Source organism: Apaloderma vittatum, unplaced genomic scaffold (genome assembly GCF_000703405.1).
Source record: "Apaloderma vittatum isolate BGI_N311 unplaced genomic scaffold, ASM70340v1 scaffold37507, whole genome shotgun sequence".
Lineage (NCBI taxonomy): Eukaryota > Metazoa > Chordata > Aves > Trogoniformes > Trogonidae > Apaloderma > Apaloderma vittatum.
The window spans coordinates 14,072-36,824 of record NW_009725289.1 but is presented as its reverse complement, the minus strand read 5'-3'; the positions used below and the strand labels follow the sequence as shown (position 1 = coordinate 36,824).

At 36.5% G+C, this 22,753-nt stretch overlaps 1 protein-coding gene across 2 annotated transcripts; it reads left to right on the top strand.

The window, feature by feature from the left end:
- Nucleotides 1-4,482: 4,482 nt before the first annotated feature.
- Nucleotides 4,483-22,753, top strand: PHF6 (PHD finger protein 6). 2 transcript variants are annotated; one of them, XM_009872831.1, is made up of 11 exons: nucleotides 4,526-4,663; nucleotides 4,870-4,971; nucleotides 8,551-8,684; nucleotides 9,020-9,063; nucleotides 9,407-9,409; nucleotides 18,348-18,514; nucleotides 18,693-18,836; nucleotides 19,959-20,063; nucleotides 20,885-21,018; nucleotides 21,657-21,786; nucleotides 22,079-22,753. In XM_009872831.1, the coding sequence occupies exons 1-10, from the start codon at nucleotides 4,526-4,528 to the stop codon at nucleotides 21,784-21,786; spliced, it is 1,101 nt and encodes a 366-aa protein (XP_009871133.1). In that variant the 3' UTR covers nucleotides 22,079-22,753. The 2 variants fall into 2 exon arrangements, with proteins under 2 accessions (XP_009871134.1, XP_009871133.1); XM_009872832.1 differs by lacking the exon at nucleotides 9,407-9,409 and having other exon boundaries at nucleotides 4,483-4,663; nucleotides 18,351-18,514.

The window sequence follows — 22,753 nt, the reverse complement described above, 5'->3', positions numbered from 1 at the left end:
CTCGTCGATCCCCCCTGGGGAGGCGAGCGGCGGAGGTGCCGATATCGGCTCATCTCCCGCTCCCCGTGGGAGTATGTAAACTTTCCTCAAGATCGGTCTGTGCCGTCTGCCAGATCTCCCTTACCGCAGGCTCTTCTTGTGTCATATTCAGTTACCTGCTCTAATAATGTTTAGACTTTCCAGGTTTAGGCCTCCCCCACATCCCTCTTTGCCCCCTAGTTGTTTTGGTTTTTTTTCCTCCTAAGGAAGTTGCCTGGATAAGTTTCTAGCCTACTTTTTGTAGTGGTTGTAGGATGCTGCGTGAATGTAACTCTTGGATAAAGATTTCTAAGGGACTCATGACTTTCGCTTCCTAGCTACGGGCACCTACAGGATGCCTTCCTTCACCTCAACTTTATGCCCCCATCTCCAGAATGATGCCCTCAAAAATGAGTGATTGACTCTAGAAACTAGAAAGTACTTGAAAGGTTCTTGAACAGAGACTCTGGTATCTCTAGTGAGCATCTTGAAAAAATCCATACAATTATTTTCTGTAGCTTCTCCTGAGCGTCCAAACCACTTCAGCATGTGTAATGAAATTTTACAAGGCTTGTGTACTTATCTTGTAGGTTTTCCTTAGGTATCTGAAATTTTTTTCACAAGCAAATATAAATCCTAATTTGGAAAAAAAATGATTTTAGAATCGTACAGGCTACACAGCAGAACAAACTTTACATGAGAAAGTATAGCATGTAGGTCACTGTCCTTTGTTGGAATACAAGTGGGGTCTTAACTCCCATAAACAGACAGTAGCTCTTGAAACGTATTTGGGCAATAAATAGAAATTAGAATCCAGGTTACTTTCCGTTCTTTGGTGCTGAACAACATCTCGTACACCGAGAGAGTCCTTTGCCTGAGAGTCACTGAACTTGCACTATTCTTTTACATTCAAAAATCTGTCGACTAGAACTCAGTAAAACAGTGTGGGGGCCATGTGAGCTTGTAAAGCGTGCTGCTTGGAAGATAAAATTAAGGTACTGTTAGGGCAAGCAGCAGGTCAGATCCCTTAGTGGACATTAAGAAACTTGAATGCAAATGAGCCAAAATTTTTGAGTGAAAAACTGCTGAATGAGTCTCCTCTTTTGTGATTTTTTAGAGTAGTATGATTTTTAGAGTAGACATAACTTTACATTTTTTAGTCCAAGCCTGTGGAAAATGTATCTGTATGTAAGTCTGTGTTTTATGGTACGTGTGTTCCATTTTGGTAGAGATTGTGCATAATTTCCTAGTCAGTGATTCCACAGTACCTTGCTTATTGTGATCCGATGTATGAGACTTTCTCTGACAAAGCTGACAAGTAAGATTCTGTCAACAACATATTTAAACAGTATTTTATGTCTTACTCATTTGTTAGCTTTTTAAACATGAAAAACAGAAATACTGAGCTGGTTTTATTTTGCATTATTTTTCTTCTTCCAATGAAATGTCGCTTGATACTTGGCAGACTGGATTAGTTGCTTTTGGGTGATTTACCTCAGGAGATGAAAACATAATTTTGAGTGTTTGTGTTCAGAATTTTGTGTCTGTGGTATAGCTACAGAACTTGGTTCGTTTTTTTCAGAAAATGGGATTTTTTAAATGGACAGGATAAGTGCATTTTGGCACAAAGAGAAGTGATCCCAGGGTGATGTTTTCTCACATTTATGAGAAAGCAAACATAATTTAGAGAGAGGTCTGCAGATGAAATGCTTGTAAAATGTTTCTCATGCTCGGGTTTATTTCTGCAGTCTTTAGAAATGTGTAAGTAGTGGTAATGCCTAGTGATACAGGAAACACAACGCAGGACTGGAAAGAAAACTTTTAGATACTGTTGTGAAATGCTTTCAGAGTAATTTAATCTGATGGTGAAAAGAACGTGAATTTCCTTTCTGGCATACCCAGATTCTCTTTTCTGTTTGTGTTTCAAATGATTTTTCATGTGTTAAATTATTTATAATTGAATAAGTATTAAAAAACATAGTATTTGCTTTTTTTTTTTAAATAGCTTCAACATCCAAGAATCTTCAAATAAATATTGACATCATTTTTAACTTCACTGTGAGCCTTAAAAAAATTAATTATGCAAAAGTACTTCAAAAAGTTAGGTTCTGTCAGGTTCCAGTATTGCTGTAGTGACGGGTCTCGTGTCTGTTAGTGCACTGCAAGGCATTAAGCTGAGAGAAGATTCTTTAAAATCTTGTTCCTTGGAAAGTTACTACTCATATAAATTTAAAATGCTGAGAGCTACTAAATACATTTTTATGTGTTTGTTAAATTATTTGCATTTTCTAAAATATGAATTTACTTGTTAAATTGAAGGATAGCTATTTTCTCTAGTAGTAATTCTTATTCCTGTAAGTCAGTGGAAACTGTGCATGTGTTCAAGGAAGTCCGTCTTCCTTTTAAGAACTACTCTCACTGCTGCCAGTATAGTGATAATATAATCTGAATATAAAATTAAACAGGTAGACACAAATTGATGTGTGTGTGTATAGTTATTTAGGCCAAAGCAGAATCTCTTGCATTTTAAATTATTTTTTAATATATTTCTAACCCATCACTGTGTGATTTATGTTGAGCCATTGAATGTGACCCGAGAACAAGAAGTCTTTGTGATATTATTTCCTACTTATTCTTTGTAGGTATTTGTCCTACTTCCAAATATTATTATTATTATTATTAAAGTTAAAAGAAATTTAAAAACCACCATGCATTGAAGATCCGTGTATCTTTCCTTCAGAAGCCATTCCTTCTTTCTACGCAGAAGGGATTACAGAATGGTCCTGTTTTGTTTTTTCTTTAGAAGAATACAGTATAGTAATTCTTTTGTGTTTAAACACTTCAGGACTCTCTATTGCCACTGCAGAAGGGTGTGACTAGTTTATCCAGATTGGCACATTTTTTGTGCAAATCAGCAAGATCTGAAATCTATGCATTCTTCTTATGAGTATGCGTCACCGGTGGGTAAACTGCTTTCCAGTCCGAAAAGAAAGCAAATGAAGCTGTTGATAAAGCAAAGGCACAGGGTACAGGACAGACACCTTTTCATGCAGGAGTTTTGTAGGAAACACTGCGAGACAAATGGTTAAAACGCAGCCTGTGAAAATCTGCTGAAGAGCGAGGCTCTAACAGGATTGTCTTTTAGCAGAAGTGCACGCCGACAGAGACATAATGACATTCCTCTGCCTTCGATTAAAAGAACAGTGAGTGATATTAGTATTATGAGAGTCTGACAGCACGGAGGAGCGGGCAGGTTTGCCTATGCAAATTTCAAGAGCCAGTCGTGCATTTTCGTGCAGATTGTCGTCGTACACTGTCCAGCTGTACTGCAATGCTGCTGTTCTTCCTGCTGGATTTTGTATGTTTGCCCAACAGAAATATCAAACTATATGGTGGCTTTTCTTATTTATATGTACATCTAATGCAGACAAAGGCTGAGGAGGATGCGTCTAGTTGTGGCCAATTCTGACAGTATGGCTCAAATCTCCGAAGTAAAAAGCTGTAATTAAGTCTATTTGCAGAAGATGATCTTTTCTTTCTTGGGAGGTGTAGAAGCAAGTGAACACAAACTACTTAATCCTGGGCCGAGAAGCACATATGCACATTAGGTGTTTTCACTTTTGAACTTGCAGTGTCTGCCTGATGAGGGGATTGAGATGTCAGTGTTATATTTTAAAATGAGCTGCTGGTAACACGTGAAAAGTTTGTGGTTCATGCCGTGTTTAATTGTAAGTTACTTTTAGATGAGAATAACGGCTCGCATGCACTTGCTGAAAACTATTATGGCATTGCTAAATTTACTGTGGGTCTTGAAAAGGTTTCCATTGCACCACGTTAGTCATAGATCCTTTTAAAATTTTGTTCTAATGCTGTTTGAGTAGCCGCGTGTATGTGCGAAATCTCCAAAGCGGTAACGTTTTATCTTCTCATCTCTACCATCATCTAAGAGTAGTTACTCATCTGCTGCAGCACTTTGTGAGCTTCTACGCTGAAAACCTGTTCTAGATGCTGTGCTGGACTCAGGTTTTTCTTAGCTTCTGTTTTTGACAAAGTTCAGCAGCATGTATTTTATTGCGTGCACAGGCAGTGTGTTTTGTACAAATTCCTTTGCTGTAATAAATAACTAAGAAGGGGATGAAGGAGTTGCAGCACCTTTTTCCTCTAGTGATTACTGTACATGTTGTATTTTCCACTTCTTTTCCCTCTAAGTTCTATATTGACATCCCAAGTTTTATGTTAATGTTCAAACTTTTCTACCTAAAGGACCAATTCTGCTTGCTGATAAAATTTCCTAAAGAACTGGCAAAATGCTGCCTTTTCTTGGTGCGTATTTATTTGGATATTTTGAAGTACCATAAAGAAAAGGGTGAAGAGTGGTTCACTTTCAAGCAGTCAATATTACATTTATAAATAAGTTGCCTTTTGTTGGTGTTAACCTGCTGATTGCACCTTTTTTTTTCTGTAGCATTGAGAGGATTGACGTGGAGTTCCAAGGTCATTTAAAATCATGACAAGCTCAGTTGGACAGAAAAAAGTCTCTTCAAGACAAAGGAAGTGTGGTTTTTGTAGATCTAATAAAGATAATGAATGTGGACAATTATTGATGTCAGAAAACCAGAAGGTGGCAGCACATCACAAATGTATGGTAAGTAACCAACATTAAAAAGGAAAGGAGTGTAGCAGCTTGTAAAAGACTATAAACAAATGAAAAATTTAACCAGCTGCGGCCTTAGCAGAAATGATTATTCACATTAATTTGAATTTTTTTTGTGAGTTTCATATATATATGTCGATGTTTTATATCACTTACCCTTAAAACTTAAAAAATAAGTTTTGTTCTTGTAATTTTAGCTATTCTCATCTGCACTGGTATCTTCACACACTGATAATGAGAGTCTTGGTGGATTCTCTATTGAAGATATTCAGAAAGAAATAAAGAGAGGCACTAAACTGGTAAGTATATTATTGGCCTTTGAAAATGGAAGACAGTATTTTCTTTCCTTTATAAAGTTTAACTTCTTTGGTATATTATGTTTGTGATGTCTGGGTTTTTAAGTGGTACCTTTGTGTGATCTCTAATAGACAACTTACAGAAGAAGGTGTTGAAGTAAAATAGTTTTATATTTACAAACAGAAACCCTCAGTAGATATGATTATACTGACATTGACATTTAAATGCCAGTTAACCAACCCTTGAAGTGTCTTTAGGAAAGAACAAGAAGTTTGTTGATTTTAGTTGAGTTCTACTCTTATGTGAACATGTTGTTTTAAGAGTTGTAGCTTAATATCTCTAAGGTACCTTCCAGCCTAGGCCATTCTATGATTCTATGATTAATCAGGGGATTATTAAAAAAATTTATCCAAAATTACTGGTTTTAGAGTCACTTTTTTCCTCATTGGCAAATGTAGATGGTTGTAACAGATAATGTGTTTTTACCAATTAAATTTGAAAACTCATTTAAAGAAAAATGGCTAATTTTTCTTTTTGATGGGCTACATATAAACAATAGCAGTTCCTAAATTTATGCTTCTAATCCAGTAATTTCTATTTAATATTTTCTGTTAGATTTCAGAAAGAAACCCACATTCTAGGGACCTGGCGAGGGTATTATTGTGCCTTTACCAGTATTTGGTTTTGCTGCCAAAATCTGGTTTTAACTACCAAAGGTACTTTTATTGCTTCCTTTTATATTGATTTAATAGATGATTTTGTGAATATAGATATCGTATGAGGTATGTGGGTACAATAGTGATTGCAGCTCTACCAAATTCATAAGAATTCTTTTAATTCCTGAGAAGCTAATTAATGATTTTTTCTTTTTTTTTAAAATTTTATTTGGAACTAGTTCTTTTCCATTTGGAGAAATGAGTGAGGCTTTTAAAAAATATTTTTAACAAGTGATCAGTTCACTCCTCACATGAAAAATGTTCAGCTTAGTGATTTAAAGCACTGTTTTGTATTTACCAATTTAGACTACTAAGAGCAGTCTGAAGTATTATTGTCGAACTGTAGTTATAGTCTAATATTTCATAATAGTCTAATGTTTCATCCAGTGTTTCATGTGAATCTTTTCCAACACAGGGAACTTTTTTCCCTCTAATTAGCTGAAGCATGAAGCAGTAACTATTCACAAGTAATTCATGTTGTGATTAGGAATTTCTGAAGAACATGATGGTAAATGGAACTCCATATCATAAAGAAACTTATTGATTCTTGGGTCTCTTAATTTTTTTTTTTATAGTTATTTCTTTTTATGTCATTGGTACTCTCTGTCTTTCTGCTTCTGAATCTCTTGATGTTCTTTCACTGATGCATGAGCTGGATATATCCTTGGAGCTCACTTAGCTGTACGTACCGGGCGCTTTATTCAGCTTTTTGCAGAAACCCTGGCTCTGGTTAACCTGGCAGATACGTAGTCCCGAGATGTTTGCTCTGTGGAGGATTTACAAGATCATTTTTGATCTTAACTTAGATGCCTTATCTCTGTCTGGAGCTCTCCGGGAAACAACCTACGGCTCTGAATCACACTCTGGAGGAATCTTGTCTTTCTCCATCAACCTGTATAGGAAGCTTAAAGCTGAATGTTTGCAGTTAGCCCAAGTACTCCCTCTCAGGTCTGCTTTCTGTTCCAACCTGAGCAAAAATATCTCAGTGTGGTGACCGGGTTAAGTAATTATACTGACAGCTTGAATTCAGTGTGTTTGCTGGTAGGTTTTACATATTAAAGATTTTAGGTAGCACCACATTCAGGAGGTGCTGCCGCTCTCCAGGTAGGCACTGAGGCCTGCTCCGTACTGGAGGGATGCAGACTGACGTGTAGAGCCTTTCTGATGGTGATGTGTTTCTGGCTGGGAGCAGTTCTTAGGTTCAAGCCTTAACAGGCCAGTCATAAATCTTTCGAAATCTAAATATTTGGGAGTACAAGGCACGGATACCAATATAGTATCTCTTAGCTGTGCATGGGAGCGGGTTTTTTTAAAGAGCTCACTTATTTTGCAGCTTGTCAAACTTCGCTTATAGCTAATACGATTTGGGAATTGTAATCTGTTGACAGTGAATATTTGGACACCAGGGCTTGTACCAGTGGAATAAATATTTTATTGCTGTCAGGAAACATAGACCAATAAATCAGTGCAAAAATCTGTGGTCTGTTTTGTTCATATGGATGCATCATGGTGTTCATGAAAAGAAAATTTTATTTTAGTCATTTCTGACTTTCAGAGTACTGAAGTACTGACTAAAATTGATTAGATAGGTATAATGTCAAGCTAGGCTTTTATAAAGAGCTTTGATCAGCCATTTTTTATATTAAACCATGAGGTATAACAAATTTATGGGATAAAATACCCATACAAATTAGATAACAAATAGGAAACAATATATAACTATACAATTTCAGAGCTTGCAGGGGAGTAAATGGAAACGATCCAAGGCTTTGACATTTTTACTGTTCAGTTAGCTTTGTTAAAATTGAAAAACAGACTGGTGATACATAACTTTGGTGGTATATTTATTTGGCATGTTTGAGACTAAAGAAAAGGAAGCTAGTGCAGCGGACAGAAAGCGTATTCTGCAAAGACAGGTGTCGGGAGTGCCCTGTGTTGCATACTGAACGCTTGTAGATTTGGAATTAATTGAAAGCTTTTTGAGGGGTGTGGTATACAGACAAAAAGCTCAGGTTGTTATGGGAGGGAAGTTCAGTGGGAAGTTCTGAGACTTCAGGGCAATATTATGTCAGAAAATAATACAGAGAAAAATACTGCGATACTGTAAGTTAATTTCTAACACAGTGTAAGGAGAGCAGTGAGCGATTTAGAAGCATCATAGCTTGTGTATCCTAATCAATGATGAGTGTAACACGAGAACAGTTAATTATTGGGAAAGAAGAGTAAGGCGACAGGCTCCCATGTAACTTTCTCTTCAATATAAGTATAAAGAGCAGAATTTAGTCTAATTGAAATGTTTGTTGTATTTAACCAGTGTTACACTAAATTCAATGTTTTGGAAACAAATCACTATATAGAAAAAAGAGGTACAGTTGGCTGCCGAGGCCAAGATCATCAATATTTCTGACTGCAAGATTTATTGCCAAATGGGTGTCATTTTGTGGAGTTTTTTGGTGTGGTTTGATTTTTCTTTTTACCACCTTCATAATGTTATTCATAATTAAACAGGTACAATTTATGAGTTTGTAAGAACTGTTTCAGAAAAGTCAAACAGGCTGTCCCAGGCATGGGATATTTAGGTGAATAGCAGTGTCACTTCCATCAAACATGTTCCCCAAAAGTAAATTACTTATTTCCTTCATTAAATTGATAATGAATGTATGATGGTTATTGTACTGTCGCATAATGACAACAAATTTCTCCTTGATTTTAAAAGAAATTATGAAAAACACCTGAGAGCAGGAAGAGTAATGCCAGGTACCTAACCCCATTTATTTTGTCACCAAGAGGGGTAGCTATATTGGTTTTGAACTCAGAAGTATGAAGCCAACAGTGACATGATTTGTGTTTTCTTTTTCTTTCCAGATGTGCTCTCTGTGCCATTGCCCTGGAGCGACCATTGGCTGTGATGTGAAAACGTGTCACAAGACATATCACTACTACTGTGCTTTGCATGATAAAGCTCAGATAAGAGAGAAACCCTCACAAGGCATTTACATGTAACTATTACTTATTTGCTGTGTTTCTTTTTGTATTTATCTTTCACATTCTCTGTGGAGTTTTTTTTGTTTTTTTGTTTTTTTAAAAAAACAAAACAAACACAAAGCAAAACAAAAAACCCCACTTTGGAATCTAAACAAAACTTGCAAAAAAATTCGAATGGTGATTGTGGCATTCAAAATAGTGATGTGCTAGAAAAGCATATTTTCACTGCAAGATTTGTGTATCAGTGAGACAAGTGGGAGAAAAATGTACTGGCATTTAAATTTAAAAGATGAGTAAATAATCTGTGAATCGTGACTGACTTGACAGTTTTCAACTACTTTGTTTATAGGATTTTATGTCGAAAACACAAGAAAACTACGCATAACTCTGAAGGTAAAATTATTCAATATAAATTTTTCCCGTTGTAGAAAGATACTTGGTTAAATTAAATTTTTCTGGAGAATATAAATGTTTTCAGTAAAAATTAGAACTACTATTTTTTTTTTGAGAAACAGTGAGTTTGGAAGACCATCTGATTTCTGTATTTTCTCTAAAAATTATTGATTAAGGTGAAGAAAAACCCAAAACATAAATTTTAGGATGTTCAAAAGATTCAATGTTCTGTCAAAACAAAGTTTGGGTAGAGATAACGCGTTACCTTCTGGGCAGAAGCTGGCTTATATTTCTACTTAAATATTCACAATATTAACATTTAAAATATTTTGTCAGGTAACAGCTGGTTTTTACTATTGTTAATGTTCCTAAATATTCACTGTTTTTTATTCACTATTAAATAAGAGTTTAACTCCTCGTCTAAGAAGGACCCAACAGTAAATTAAAGGTTTGTGATCAAATCGCTTGTGGCTATGAGTCATTTTGATAAACAAAAAAAGCTGTATGGATGCATTCATAAAAGCTGTGCTTTAATGTAGTGAAAAGCGTGAGGGGTGATACGCCACAAATGAACATAAATCGTGTGGTCAGCTAAAGTTCCAAACTAGTTGTATTATTGTGTATTTATGCAGCTGTTTCTCCTTTTTTCTACTGAACTTGGATAAGCAAGCAGTTGTTTGCTTTTTACATTATTTTCAACTGAAATATAATCACATTTAACTAATGAGGAGTACATGCCTCTTTAGTGAAGATCAAATTGAATAAATTTCTTTTTCAGTCTCTTCCTGCCAGTGTATTTTTAGGTAATATACTATTTTTTATGCTATCGGTAGTAGATACCTTAATGGTAAGGTTTGGTCATGACTTCAGTGTTTTTTGATATTGAAGATCTTGAAGGCAGTAGAAAATCTAAAATAAAACCTGATACTTAGGGGTTTTTTTAGTCTGTTCAAATCATTATTATCACGTGCTTCGTATAAAACACTTTAAATTTTCTGGTACTAGGTTTAAACAAGAAAAGCAGTATACACATCACATTAATCCTTCAAAGAGACATTACCTTGTAGTTTGGCACTTGGTTTCTTTGCTTTTGGGTTTGTTTTGCTTGTTAGCAGAAAAAGAAAAAGAAGTTGAAAGACGTTGGAGTCCAGAGACAGATTTCATCTCTAGAATTGATATTTAAAGATAATATTTTATACTTTTTTTGCAAATGGCTCAGTGGCATCTATGGAAAAATGCCTCCAGTTCTGCATGGAGTCCAGTGCCAGTGGCTGACTCTTTATGCTTGGAACTCCTTGCAGGATCTGAACTTGTGCCTTTATCTTAGAGTTTTTGTGAGCCATTATCTCCAATTCTACCATGTCATTCTCTTAACAGCAAATGCTTAATGCTTAATCTTAATGCTTAAACAGCAGATTTTATATGGATATATTTGTCTGAGAAGACATGGGAAAAATTACTAGAGACGTAGTGGCTTTTTTCTTAAATGTTGATGAGTTTATTAGAACATTAAACGACTCATCTGAAGAGATTCAGACTGAGAGTAGGAGAAGGAGGAATAAACAGCATCATTGAGAAAACCTGAGAGCAAAAAACACGATAGTATCTCACTTAGCATTTAACTTTGCGCACATTTTTTTTGTTTAAAGGATTGTTTTTTTACTTATACAAATGTGTATAGCTATATACTTCACTTTTTTGTTTTCTCTTTTTTGTTTAATATTTGGCTGAAATTTTATCCAGTGCCCTTCCTGAATAATTTGTTCTCTTTTTAGTCCTCAGAGTTTAGGGTAATGTGTCCATGGAATACTACTACTTAGAGTTAAGGTTTTGATAATGCCAGAAGCTGGGGCTCTTTTGTCATGGGCCTCCTTTAAATGAAAGAAAGTAAAGAGTACATACCGCATCTGTGTTATGGAAATGCCTTATAGCATTGCATAGCAATGGCATTTTGCTGCATTAAAAACTAATTACCTTTAGCAAACAAATATGCAGGGTGGTTTTCATAGTTGAAGAAGGAGCTTTGGACTGTTTGTTTCTTAATGTTTAAATGCTGAAGTTCGCTCGGTGAAATGGTGACTGGAAGATGTTGGGGCATGAGATTCAACTTTATATATATATTGTTGGTTATGTCTTGAGGGAAATGTGAATTTCCAAGAGGTATTTAGATGTGAAAGAATGGCACTATGTGAAACCAGAAAGGACTTGCAGAGAACAGTGAATAGGTAGGAATACTAGATGCTGACATAGTGGCTTTGTTTTTTCTCTTGATTTTGTTGCATTTCCATGAGTCCTTGCTCTCAGCAGTGTTTTCGTAACAGAATAGTTAAAGCTCATCAGTGGTTATGTCACTCAGTGTAGGTGCACAGTGGCACTAGAATTATCTGTCTTTTTTTCAATGGAAACTTACTGCTCCGGCTCTGGGATGCTTGATTTTCTTGGTCAGCGTAGAACATCTGGGCTTTTATCTTTTGTTCTCTGTATCCAGATTTAATTGTTGGGTCCAAGTATTTGTATTATGTCATTTCTGTTAATGGATGTTGGAAGAGTTTTTACAATTGTTTGGTTTGATGCAGTCCAGAACAGTTTGCTTTCTGCAGGTAGTACTGCTGCATAATAGATTTTTTCCTTCCCTTCCCTGGAAAATACATGTTTTTGAGGGCATACTTGTTCAAGTCTGAGATCTGGCTAATGTACCTTTTGTTAGAAATTCTTGTTTAAAAAGAATGTCTGTTAATCATTTAATAACAGTTAAAGAAAATTTCTGGAGGCTGCATGGAAATGTGATTGAGAGACCTGTGTTGAAATTAAGGTTACCTGGTTAAAACCTAATAAAAAGAACCTCTTAGATGTTATTGATTGCTGTCATGAAGTTCAACTGGCACAAGAATTTATCAGACTGAGTATCTCTCTGTTCATCAGGAGAAAAATTAATGAGCAATAGGAGTTCATTTTCCTTTAATTGACAGGAGTTGCTGAACTATGTTCTGTGTTCTTTGAATATCAAAATATGAAACATGGCAGCAAAGTCTCATCCTCTTAAATTCATTATCTGTTTCATCAGATTGTTGGGTTTGTCTAGTTTATCTGCATGGCCTAGCCTTCAGGTGACATAGAATGGGAAAATTGTATTTCTCCTGTATTTTCTTTGTGTGTGTGTGTGTATTTGAGAGAGATTTGTTTGTGCTGTGTTCCCGCTCAGTAGAAAAGGGACAGTAAAAGGGAGGTGCTCTCACAGTGTGAACTAGGCTGTGGCTGAGGTCAATGACTTGGAAGACACCTGCTTGGAGGGGCAAAGCAAGTTTCTGAATGCTTCATGTCTAGATTTTTGTCTTGCTGGTTACAGATCTAGCAAAGTAATCTCTCCTGAATCTCAAGTGATAGTTTAGTTCATGGTTTAGCAAGCCGTCTTGAGTTTTCAGTGCCTAATAGGTTACAGAAATTGGTGCCGATGCTTTCAGACTATGACAGCTAACTATTTAGCTGGATTACTATTCAGTTAGATACAACTGTGTTTATTCTTTTTGAAGAATATTGTTGAAATAAGGTTTTGGAACTGTTTGCTGGAATTTATTCCAATGTCCTGGAAATAATTGCGGAAAAATGTAAAATGTGGTATCTCTCAGTTACTCGCAGGTGGGGTTGCCCTGGCCTCTATGTGTTGAATTTAACACAAATTCAGCTGATCAGGAATAGTTTAATACAAACTAAGATAAGAATGTAATTTCATTCTTCTGTTACACAGCAGTGAAACAAAGACTAATGAAGACAGCCATGTGATTATCTATTGTTAATGTTTAAAAAGGGATTCTTGGGAGCTGTGGGATCAGAAAAGAGTGTCCATAATTCCTAGTGTAGCTGTACTCGGAGCCTCAGGGAATCATGTTTCCACAATGGAAATCAGGACGTTCCCTGTCTCAGCATCCTTTTCATGTTATTCTAAAGATCAAACATGAAATCTCTGCTTCTCATACTTCTCAGTAAGTTGAGTCAGGATAATATTTCTCTGTGAGACTTATTTAGAGATGCTGCAGTCTATATCAGAGTACGTTTTCAAAGCGCTGTGTAAGCCAGAGGCTGGCAGGGAAAACATCTAAAACTTTTTGGCGTTATGTATAGTTAGGTAACGTCCCGATTCATCTTTGGATTCTTTAATCAATGTTTGTTCGTAGTTGCATTTTCTGTAACGCTGTTCACCAGCCTGACACCATATGCATTAATACAGGCTGATACCGAAGTTTCCGCACCGTTGCAGTTCGTTGTCATTTCAGTTCTGCTGGTGGATGGGAACAAATTCTTCCTAGGCTCTGCTAACTTGGTCTTCTCGTTGTCTTGTCTTCTGGAGAGTGCTACTCTCTCTGGGGCATCACATGTATGTGTAGTGTTACGACAAAAACAGTTGGTCCAGGCAGCAAGTTAGTGATCTGCTCTGCAGCCTGCTGTAGACTAAGGAGCATCACGGTGCTGTTTTCTTCTGCAAGAATGCACAGCTAATGGAAAAGGGAAAAAACATAGTATGTGGCGAAGGGTTTGTCCTATCTGAGGAGCTGTCCTGTGGTGTTAACATCCTAATTCTCCTTCCAATCTAGGCAAGATGTTTTACAAAAAGAAACTTGGTCAACTACCTCGTACTTAACCGGTTTATCATACCAGTTGTCATAAGCTTTCTGATTATTCAGATAAGCTAAGTGTATTGTCTGTCTTCAGTCTTTGCCAATGAATGTTGGCTTGAAAAAGCATTTAGATTGTATGTATGAAGGACTATTTTGTTCATTTTCTATGTTAAATGTACTTATTTAAAGAGATAATCTCAAGTACTTCATAAAATAGATACTATGCAGTCAAAAATAGCTTTTGGACAGGAGTCATCAGTTCCTTGAGGTATCTGGTATTTTCAGAGAACATATTAGTGGTGGGACCTGAGGGGTAATTTAATTTTTTTCCTCTCCACTCTTACTTTCTCCAGTTCAGATATGCTTCATGTAACTTAGTCTTTTTCTATTAAAAAAACCCCGAAAACAAAACCCAACATTTTAATTACTAACTTCACATAATTTGCCGATAGAAGCTACTACTATTTCATGATCAGTTTACCTGATTCTGTATTTGCTTGCAAGGGGTTTTATGCAAATCTCTGATTCTTGTTAATGTTTATAAATTCATTCACATTTTTATTATTGACTGCTGAGACGATAATGTTTGGGTTTTTTGACATTCCAGTTTAAAATAATTATGTTGCCACATATGGTTCATCGTATTTCAGCCATATTTTAAGGACATCTTAGTTTAACATGCTGAAGTACTTTTTTGTTTCTATTATATTCCCTTTCTCTTCTAGAAATCTAGTTAGGTTGATTTTGTTCATTGTAGTTTTTAGAGTTTCTCTTTTACCCCAAATACACTGGAAAACTTTAAAGACATACATATGATTTCAGATTTACATCACAGCATTTCTGAGCCACTTCCACAGGCTACATTCTGGCTTCTTTTTATGTACAATCCTAGCTGCAAATATATTTTTCCAGTCAGTTTTGTTTATTATCTTTCTTGTACAGACTTAGCCTCCTTTGCCTTGTGGCTCACTTAGTCTGTTAAGGTAATGTAGGATGTGGCTACATGGTAATATTATCCTTTATTGTACACATCCTCTTTTTATTTGGTCTTTCACAACCTTTAAATCACTTCTTTTATTTGCTTTAACCTAGCTTTTGGAAAAGGGTGATTCCATGTGTAGCAATATGAAATAGATCGGTGATATCTGAACCTCTTCTCTGCCAAGCCTTATTTTAAATAGCAAAACGTCCTGATCTTTTTTCCTTCTAGTCATGATCAAAGAAGAATTTTTAGATTTCTCTCTGAAACTAAGTCTCCCTGTTAACAGTTTAGGTAACATAGCATTTTGCTAGTCGTCTTTTTGTGGTACTTTGTACTGCTCGTAGATTTCTAAAATGCGAATTTGGGGCTTGTTGGTGCTCATCTTTTTGCTCATCTGAATTCACAGTATTGTGTTCTCAGGTGCTTTTTAAAATGTAGAATGTTTCCTCTTCGTTTCTACCCCCACCCCTCCTTCTCAGACTGTATTGTTTTTTCCGGCATAGCATTTAGGGACTTCTGAAGAAAGCTCCTAAGATACTTCCTTTGAAGTCTTGAGATAAAGTTATGTCGAGAATCTTGTGATGATTTTAAAAATTGATGCAGTAATGGGGTGTGGGATGGGGGGCATTTGAAGACTGTCTAGGGAATCTCAGGGAATTCAGAGTATGGGTAATATCCATGATAAAACGTCCTCTGGTCAGGGAGGAGTTGAACAACTTTTTGTGTTTTCCTTAGTTCAAGCTGACATGAGAAGTTGGAAACACTCAACCATCAGATGCCAGGGACACAGGGTAAGCTGGCAGTGGGCTTGAGGGGAGGGATAGGGCACGAACCACATTGTGTGTGAAAGAGTAAAGACCATCCGAGGCAGGTGCGTTTTAAAGCTGATTGCAATCCCGTTCTTCCTGTACTGTTCCACTGGCTCAGCGTGCTGTTCACAATGAGGGAAACTTTGGTGTTTTGAGGGATCAGGGTTGCAGACAGATGTGGTAGAGCAGACCCTCCCATCTTGGTGGTGTTACACTGCAGGCCCATGTCACTTGTAGTGGGAGACCTAAATCTGCAAGGGATTTTATTTTAACAAAGGAGTCGAGTAGCATCTGGATTTCAATGAATTCTGAACGTTTTGGGAAGTACTGGTGTTGAGCACAGAAAAGGGGTTGTCCTTTGAGGAAAGCTGTGCAATCTTGATGATTTTTTTATCTTACACTGAAACCATCTTTTAAAAATACAGCATTTTTACTTTTCAAGTCTTAAATATTCAAATAATTGTTGACTGAAAAATAGCACTTAAGAACTTCTATGAGAACTCTGCGACTTTTCGTATAAAAAGCTGGTTTTCATAATGTGTGCTTGGTTTTTAGCAGTTACAATTCACTTGCGGTTTTGGATGTGTGGCTGTAGAGGATTTGGGATATGCTTTAATGTTACTAAGAAAATAAGGATGGACTGAGAGGTGGAGAGTATTATGGTTGACAGAATTGATAAGGAGCTTTGGAAAAAATGTGAAATGTTGGTGAATGGGCTGTATTTTGCATCATCAGATGCAATAGGGAAATCCATGGAATGATTTTGGAAGGAATATTTTTAACTTCTTACTGGTGTTATTTGAAGAGTCACAAATTCAATAGTAACATTTTTGTAAGACTTTTTTTTTCTAGAATAACAATCTATGATTTCTACAAATGTAAAAGTAGAGACAAAGATTCACGCATTTCTTTTAATATATTGATAGAGAGTTCATATGATGAGGGACAAGATAAAAGAATAGTCTATTTGAAAGACATTTTCAGGCTGTAATAAAATTTGGTTTATGCAGTCTGAGACGTAATATACGTGAATTGCGTAATCTTGCTCGGGGAATTTACCAAGTAATAATAAATGAAAATTAATGTTAGTAAATTCTGAGAAAAAAATGTAAATGTATTGTTATATAATCCATGTCATCACGTATTTTGTTTTATTTTTTCAGAGTAAAATTAATGGTGCTTTTGTCATCTACTTAGAAAAGATAGCATATATATATATATATGTATATAAAAGCATAGAGCTGTTGTGGTGGACTGATGTATTTTAGCCTCTTTCTAACCATACAACAAAGTAAAGCTTCAGGGGCATCATGTTTTAGTATAACCTGTTGTGATGCTTTTGGATTAGTTTTCTGTCCTTCGTTATTAAATGTGCAAGAAGCTGTAACTTTCTCGGGGATTAGTGACAGATACGATAGACTAAGCTCAGTAGGTTACACTTGTACGCAGGGTCTCGGGCCAGTAGTTCAATTTTCTACTCCAACTTGATGGCTGTGAAATATGTTCAAGTCTTTGACTTCCAACTTTGGTGCAGTTGAGCCGCTGTTAATCACGAGGTGGAAGTGTGGCTTGTTTTTTATGGGATAACAGATAAGAGACGTGTTCTGGTTAAGTCTCAAAATGAGATGTCCTGGCTGGATACCGAGACCACGATCTGTGCTTAAATAATGATAGCAATGATACCACAACAGTTAAGTGGCCCGTTAACGTGTAAAGTAGATGTTCCAAATCTTCTGATTTCCTTCCCTTTGGGGGCTCATCTGGATGTTTGTGGTTTGGATTTTGAGCAGCAAATTCTTCAGTGGTGCATGCGCGTGTTTCTTTAAACACGCCTGCCGAAACAACTTTGCAGTTTGAGCAGCGGTGGGCGGTAGATGTTAAAAGGAAAAAGAAGGGTGCTCGCATGAGCAGCCGATGATCAGGAAAGTTGTAAGTGACTGAATAGAGCTGGTTTTTCCGTATCACATGTAAATTCACTGGGTTTTATTGGAAGCAATCTTGAGTTTGCAGAATTGATCTATAGTAACTGTAGAGCTTTGAGTAACCCGAAGGAGAGTGTGCTAGAAAACTGGGCTGCAGTTCTGTGTACCATTCGGCAGCTGAGCTGGTATTTTCCAAGGAGCTTGTCAGACCTCCCTGGTATGTCCGTATTAAAAATATACATTCTTACTCTTTAATGGCCTATAAATACCTTTTCTGGGATGTCATCAGTGTGAATGATTTTCTGTAAACTGGTGGATGCATTTATCTTTATATGCAAAAATGTACTGTAACTAAAATGAAATTTTAGGTTTATTTCACGGAGGCAAAATACATTTGTTTCAAAGCTTGATTTTAATGCTATAACCAAAATGGGTGAATTTTTTTTCCTTAAATGAGCAAGCATCCATTAATAAAGCAAGGAGAGAGGTGATGTTTGAGTACGCTAGGATAATATCAAGGGCGATTTACTCTGGAGTTAAGCATCTTAAAAAAAATAGAAGCTTATTTCATGATTGAAAACATTTTCTGGTTTCAGTGTAGTTTTAAGTGAGTCTTATTTTCGGTGGAGGTGGAGATATTTGTCTGAGGACACATTTTGGCTCTGAAAGTAGAACTTGTAAGAAACGCTAAACCTTCGTATGTTATAAAGATGCAAAGCTGTATGATATGTATAAAAAAGTAAATAATGTTTTCAGGATCTGCATGTTTGTAATAAATGGGAAGAAGCTGCTCTTATTATTTCTGACCAAAATACAGAAAACACAGGTTATGTTTCTCATTGTCTGGTTTTTCAGGTTGGGGGTTTTTGGGGGTGGTTGTGGTATTTTTTTTTTGTTTAGTTTGTTTTGTGTAAAGTTTTTGAGAATGTTATTTGATGATGTTTTCTGACTTCTGAAGCAGATTTAGAAGAAAGTATCAATGAACACGAGTTGGAGCCTTCACCTCCCAAAGGAAAAAGGAGGGGTCGTAAGGGAAAGCCAAGAAAAACAAATTTAAAAGGGCAATCAGAAGACACTAGATCTACGTCCTCACATGGCACAGATGAAATAGAGAGCAGTTCCTATGTAAGCAGTAAATATGCTAAACTTCTTAGAAGACAGAATTGTATATTTCTTCTCTGCAATTATAATTTTTATTAAAATTTGCATTTGTCTGAGCCTCCAGCTGGTGGCCACAGGCTTTTAAAATTACAACCTTATTTGTAACCCAGCAGTATATTTTAGTAAAATGTTTTTCTTTCAGAGAGACAGGTCTCCCCACAGAAGCAGCCCCAGTGATACAAAACCTAAATGTGGATTCTGTCATGCAGGTGAAGAAGAAAATGAAGCTAGAGGAAAGCTTCATATATTTAATGCCAAAAAGGCTGCAGCACACTATAAGTGCATGGTGAGTAATGGTATTTTTGCTAACCAGTCTTTTATGTGAATTTTGTCTATTTTTGTCTATTTTAGATTTTAATACAGTACCCTTGCATGTAATTATGCATGAGTACTGTCTGTGTGCTGATGATGTCTTTAAGTGGTGAAGTGTTGCAGAGTGAGCAATTCATTTATTTTCACTGCAGGCAATATGGATAAAAGTTGGCTACATGCGAAGAGATGGAATTAGCTCAGGGAGACTCCTTAGCTGATTAAAAATGCTCCCTTAGCATCTTAAATGCATAGGCAATATCTAAAGAGGGAAACAGAAGACAATTTCAAGCAAAAGAATCCACTCCCCAAATAAAATACCTTTACTCCATAGGCGTTCAGACAAAACCCATGAGGAACTCATAAACTCCATTAATTTTCTCACCAGTGGATTCAGGCTGTGGGACTCAAGCAGAGTGGGACATGGAAATTCTAGAAAAGCCTTGCCTTTAGATTGTAACATTTCTAGAACTGTTGAGCCTGAGGAGAATCTGCTAATTTCGATGAACGTGAGCAGCTGGTGCTGTCTTAGCTATCGCTCGTTTTGTGAATGAGGTAGGGAGGGCCTTGAGTAACAAACCTCAGTGGTTCCTGTTGTACCTCAGAGTGTAAATACAGTCCAGGCAGTCTGGGGAGTATTAATGAAGAAGATAGAAGGGATGGTGCTTACATGCTCTATTATCATCCCTCCAGGCTTTTCAAGTGTGTTCACATCAGCCGTGCCGTGAAGCTGAATTACATGTATATATGTCACAGGGAAGGACACTGAATATTCCTAAAAATTATGCCACCAAACGGTGGCATAATTGATAGTAATACCTATTTATTACTTTTCATCGTGTCATTATTTCTTGTCTAGTCCTTTCTTTTAAAATACATTTCTCCAAGGCAACAAGTGTGATTAAAGCAATCAGGTGGGTATCAGAAGGAATATTCATCATAGAAATTGCTCAGCGTGGGTTTTTTTCTTAGTTTGTTGGTAAAGCACATGCTGTCTGAGATCACAGAAGGCGATACTCAACACTCAGTTACTCCTGTACATAAAATATTTCTAATCATGTTGATGACTTAAAATTATTTTGTCTTGCTTGTTTCACAGTTGTTCTCTTCTGGCACTGTCCAGCTAACAACAACTTCAAGGGCAGAGTTTGGTGATTTTGATATTAAAACTGTGCTTCAAGAAATCAAGAGAGGAAAAAGAATGGTACGTATCTGGAGAGTATGACGAACTTGTTACTGATTCTGCTGAGGTGTCTATAGCTCTGCCTCCTTCCTCTTGTGAAACAATCTTTTCCATCTGTTTCTAAACACAAAATTTATATGTATTGTTACTTTTGGGACAGGTAGCCAAATGGGAATCAGCCAAAAAATTAAGTGTTTTGTAATGGAGTATTTAGGGTTCTTTGTGATAATGTACATAGTAAATTATTATTAACCTTCTTGTAACTGTAAGAGAAGAAAAGCTCTGAATCCTGTGTTACTAAAAGCACAGTGTGCGAAACTACAAATAAACTTAGAGACTGTCTTCTTGCAGTGGTGTGTTTCCAACTGTTTTACTGTGAAAACATATTAAGGCCATAGAAATGGGGATGTTGGTAAAATGTCACATTGTATTTTATTAATATTTAGAATGTTTTTAAAGTGGTAAGAAACTTGGGGAGATGGGGGAAAGCAAACAAACAACTCCTATTGTTCCATGGAAGAAATGATCGTTTAAATTCTTCATATATTAACACACTAACTTCAGTGGCAATAAAATGTTCTTGGAAATGCAATAGGATGTGCAGCGATGTAGCACTTTTCACTGCAGTGGACAGGAGGGAAATCCTAGTGTTTGTATTTTAATAGGTCACTATTGTATAGTTTGTGTTTTACAATATCTTTGATGAACTTTTCGTCGGGAGGATGATGTGGCAGAGAAATTACTCTGTTCCAGAATGGTAGCTATAAATACAAGGAACACTCTACTAAGAGGCAAGAGGCTGAAAGGCTGAACAGTGTCGTTCTCTTCTTTCCCCTGCACAGAAATGCACGCTTTGCAGCCAGCCTGGTGCTACTATTGGATGTGAAATTAAAGCCTGCATAAAAACATACCATTACCACTGTGGAGTAGAAGACAAAGCTAAATACATTGAGAATATGTCACGAGGAATTTATAAGTAAGGACCTATGTAATTCTTGAATCTGTAATGAACGTAAAGGTATTTCATGGCACTTTTTCTGCCTAACTTGTCTTGTAAAGTATGTTATTAAAAAAGAGAATATTACATTGTTTCCAATTTTTTTTAAGTAATTGTTGACTTTGCAAAATATTTTAATTACTCTGCCAACTTTAAATTTTCTCTAGTAGTGTTGGAATATGAGCAGTGAGAAAATTAATTGGCTTATTAATTGGCCTAATTTATATTGAGGAAACTCTGGGTACCTTATGTCGTGATTCCTCCATATTCATTTGTTTTGTAGCTTAGTTTTGTTTTTTTGGATCGCGTTACTTCCATACTTGCTGGCTGTACTGCTGGCAGCTTGGCTGCAGTTGAGTTGTCACTGTGGTTGTGCCCACAAGAGGGCATTCTCTGAGCAGCAGAATAGCGATTCTTGAAAAATACAATTGAGCGAAGTTTTGTTGCCTAGTCTTCAACCTTGTTTTTTTTCCAAGTTTAACTGATGCTTGACTGAAAACCATAAATAAGTTAAAAGAGTTAGCAGCTGGCTTGTAGTGCAAAACTAATTGAGAGGAAAGTGTGGTTTTGTTCGATATTTTCAGTAAAAGTCCTCACCGTTTCTTTTATTGCACTAGACTCTATTGTAAAAACCATAGTGGAAATGATGAAAGAGATGAAGAAGATGAAGAAAGAGAAAGCAAAAGCCGTGGCAAATCAGGCACTGACCATAATGACATTCCTCAGCAGCAGCTCAACGGAAACTAGGTATGGAAGTTACTCCTGACAGATCTGTTACCGAGACTGAAACGCAATATACATTTAATGTAGTTTATTGCAGTGAAGTATTTAAATCTAGTGTATGCACAGAAGTACTTTTTATTGGCATACTGTAGAAAAATGGGGAGGATTTGTTGTTTTTTAAATCCGGCTCACTTCGTAACGGTATAAGAAGGGAGGCCCTCATTTCTGTCGCTAAATATAGATGTAATGTCAGAGCTGCTAAGTGCTTTTCTGTATGATTTTAAATTTACTATTGTTTTCATCGTTTTTTAAACAGGTTCAAGGGACAGAGTTAGAGAACTGGGAATGGCTAAGACATCATAACTACTAATTCTTTAAATTGTTTTCTAAAATCAGAAAAGGGTCAGTAACTTTTTACTGCCCGACTCTGTTAGAAATTTCATTGAACTGCCTGAAACGTTCATGTGTGTGAGCCTTCAGTAAGTGGCAGAGTTTTACATGTCAATATTATGTAGTCTGTAGTCTGCAGTGTCTGGAAAAAATGAAACACTATATAAATGATATGTAATATGTACAGTGTCAAAAGTTAAGGCAGACATTGAAATGAAGTGAGATCTATATTTCTGGACTGAATAAAATCCTTAAGATATGGAATGTGTAAGTTGTTTAGTGGATTCATGGAATGAGGGAAGGTCTTAGCTAGTTTAATTAACAACACAGACAAGCTCGTGGTGGCAACAAGCTGGTACTTTGTGAATTTTGCGTTTTCTTCATACACAAGTTACGGAGGCTGTACATGGGAAAGCCGCGCTCTGTTTTTGCTTGCAAAGCACACAGTAGAAAAGGACTCAGTGTACACCGAAGCACGCTTGAACATTTCAGGTTGTTCCTGTTGTGATTGCTCATTCCGCCCGGCATTGTTTGCGGGAGATTTACTTGAGCAGCTGTTGGTTCTGAGCTGTGAGCTTTAGAACTCATGCCAAAGGGCTGT

What these genes read in the sequence shown, in the direction of transcription:
- PHF6 (XM_009872831.1), top strand. Translation starts at nt 4,526, where the DNA reads ATGACAAGCTCAGTTGGACAGAAAAAAGTCTCTTCAAGACAAAGGAAG. An exon ending in TAAAGAGAGGCACTAAACTG is followed by an intron (nt 4,972 to 8,550) that starts GTAAGTATATTA and finishes TTTTCTTTCCAG; the next exon opens with ATGTGCTCTCTGTGCCATTG. An exon ending in ATGTCACGAGGAATTTATAA is followed by an intron (nt 21,019 to 21,656) that starts GTAAGGACCTAT and finishes TTATTGCACTAG; the next exon opens with ACTCTATTGTAAAAACCATA.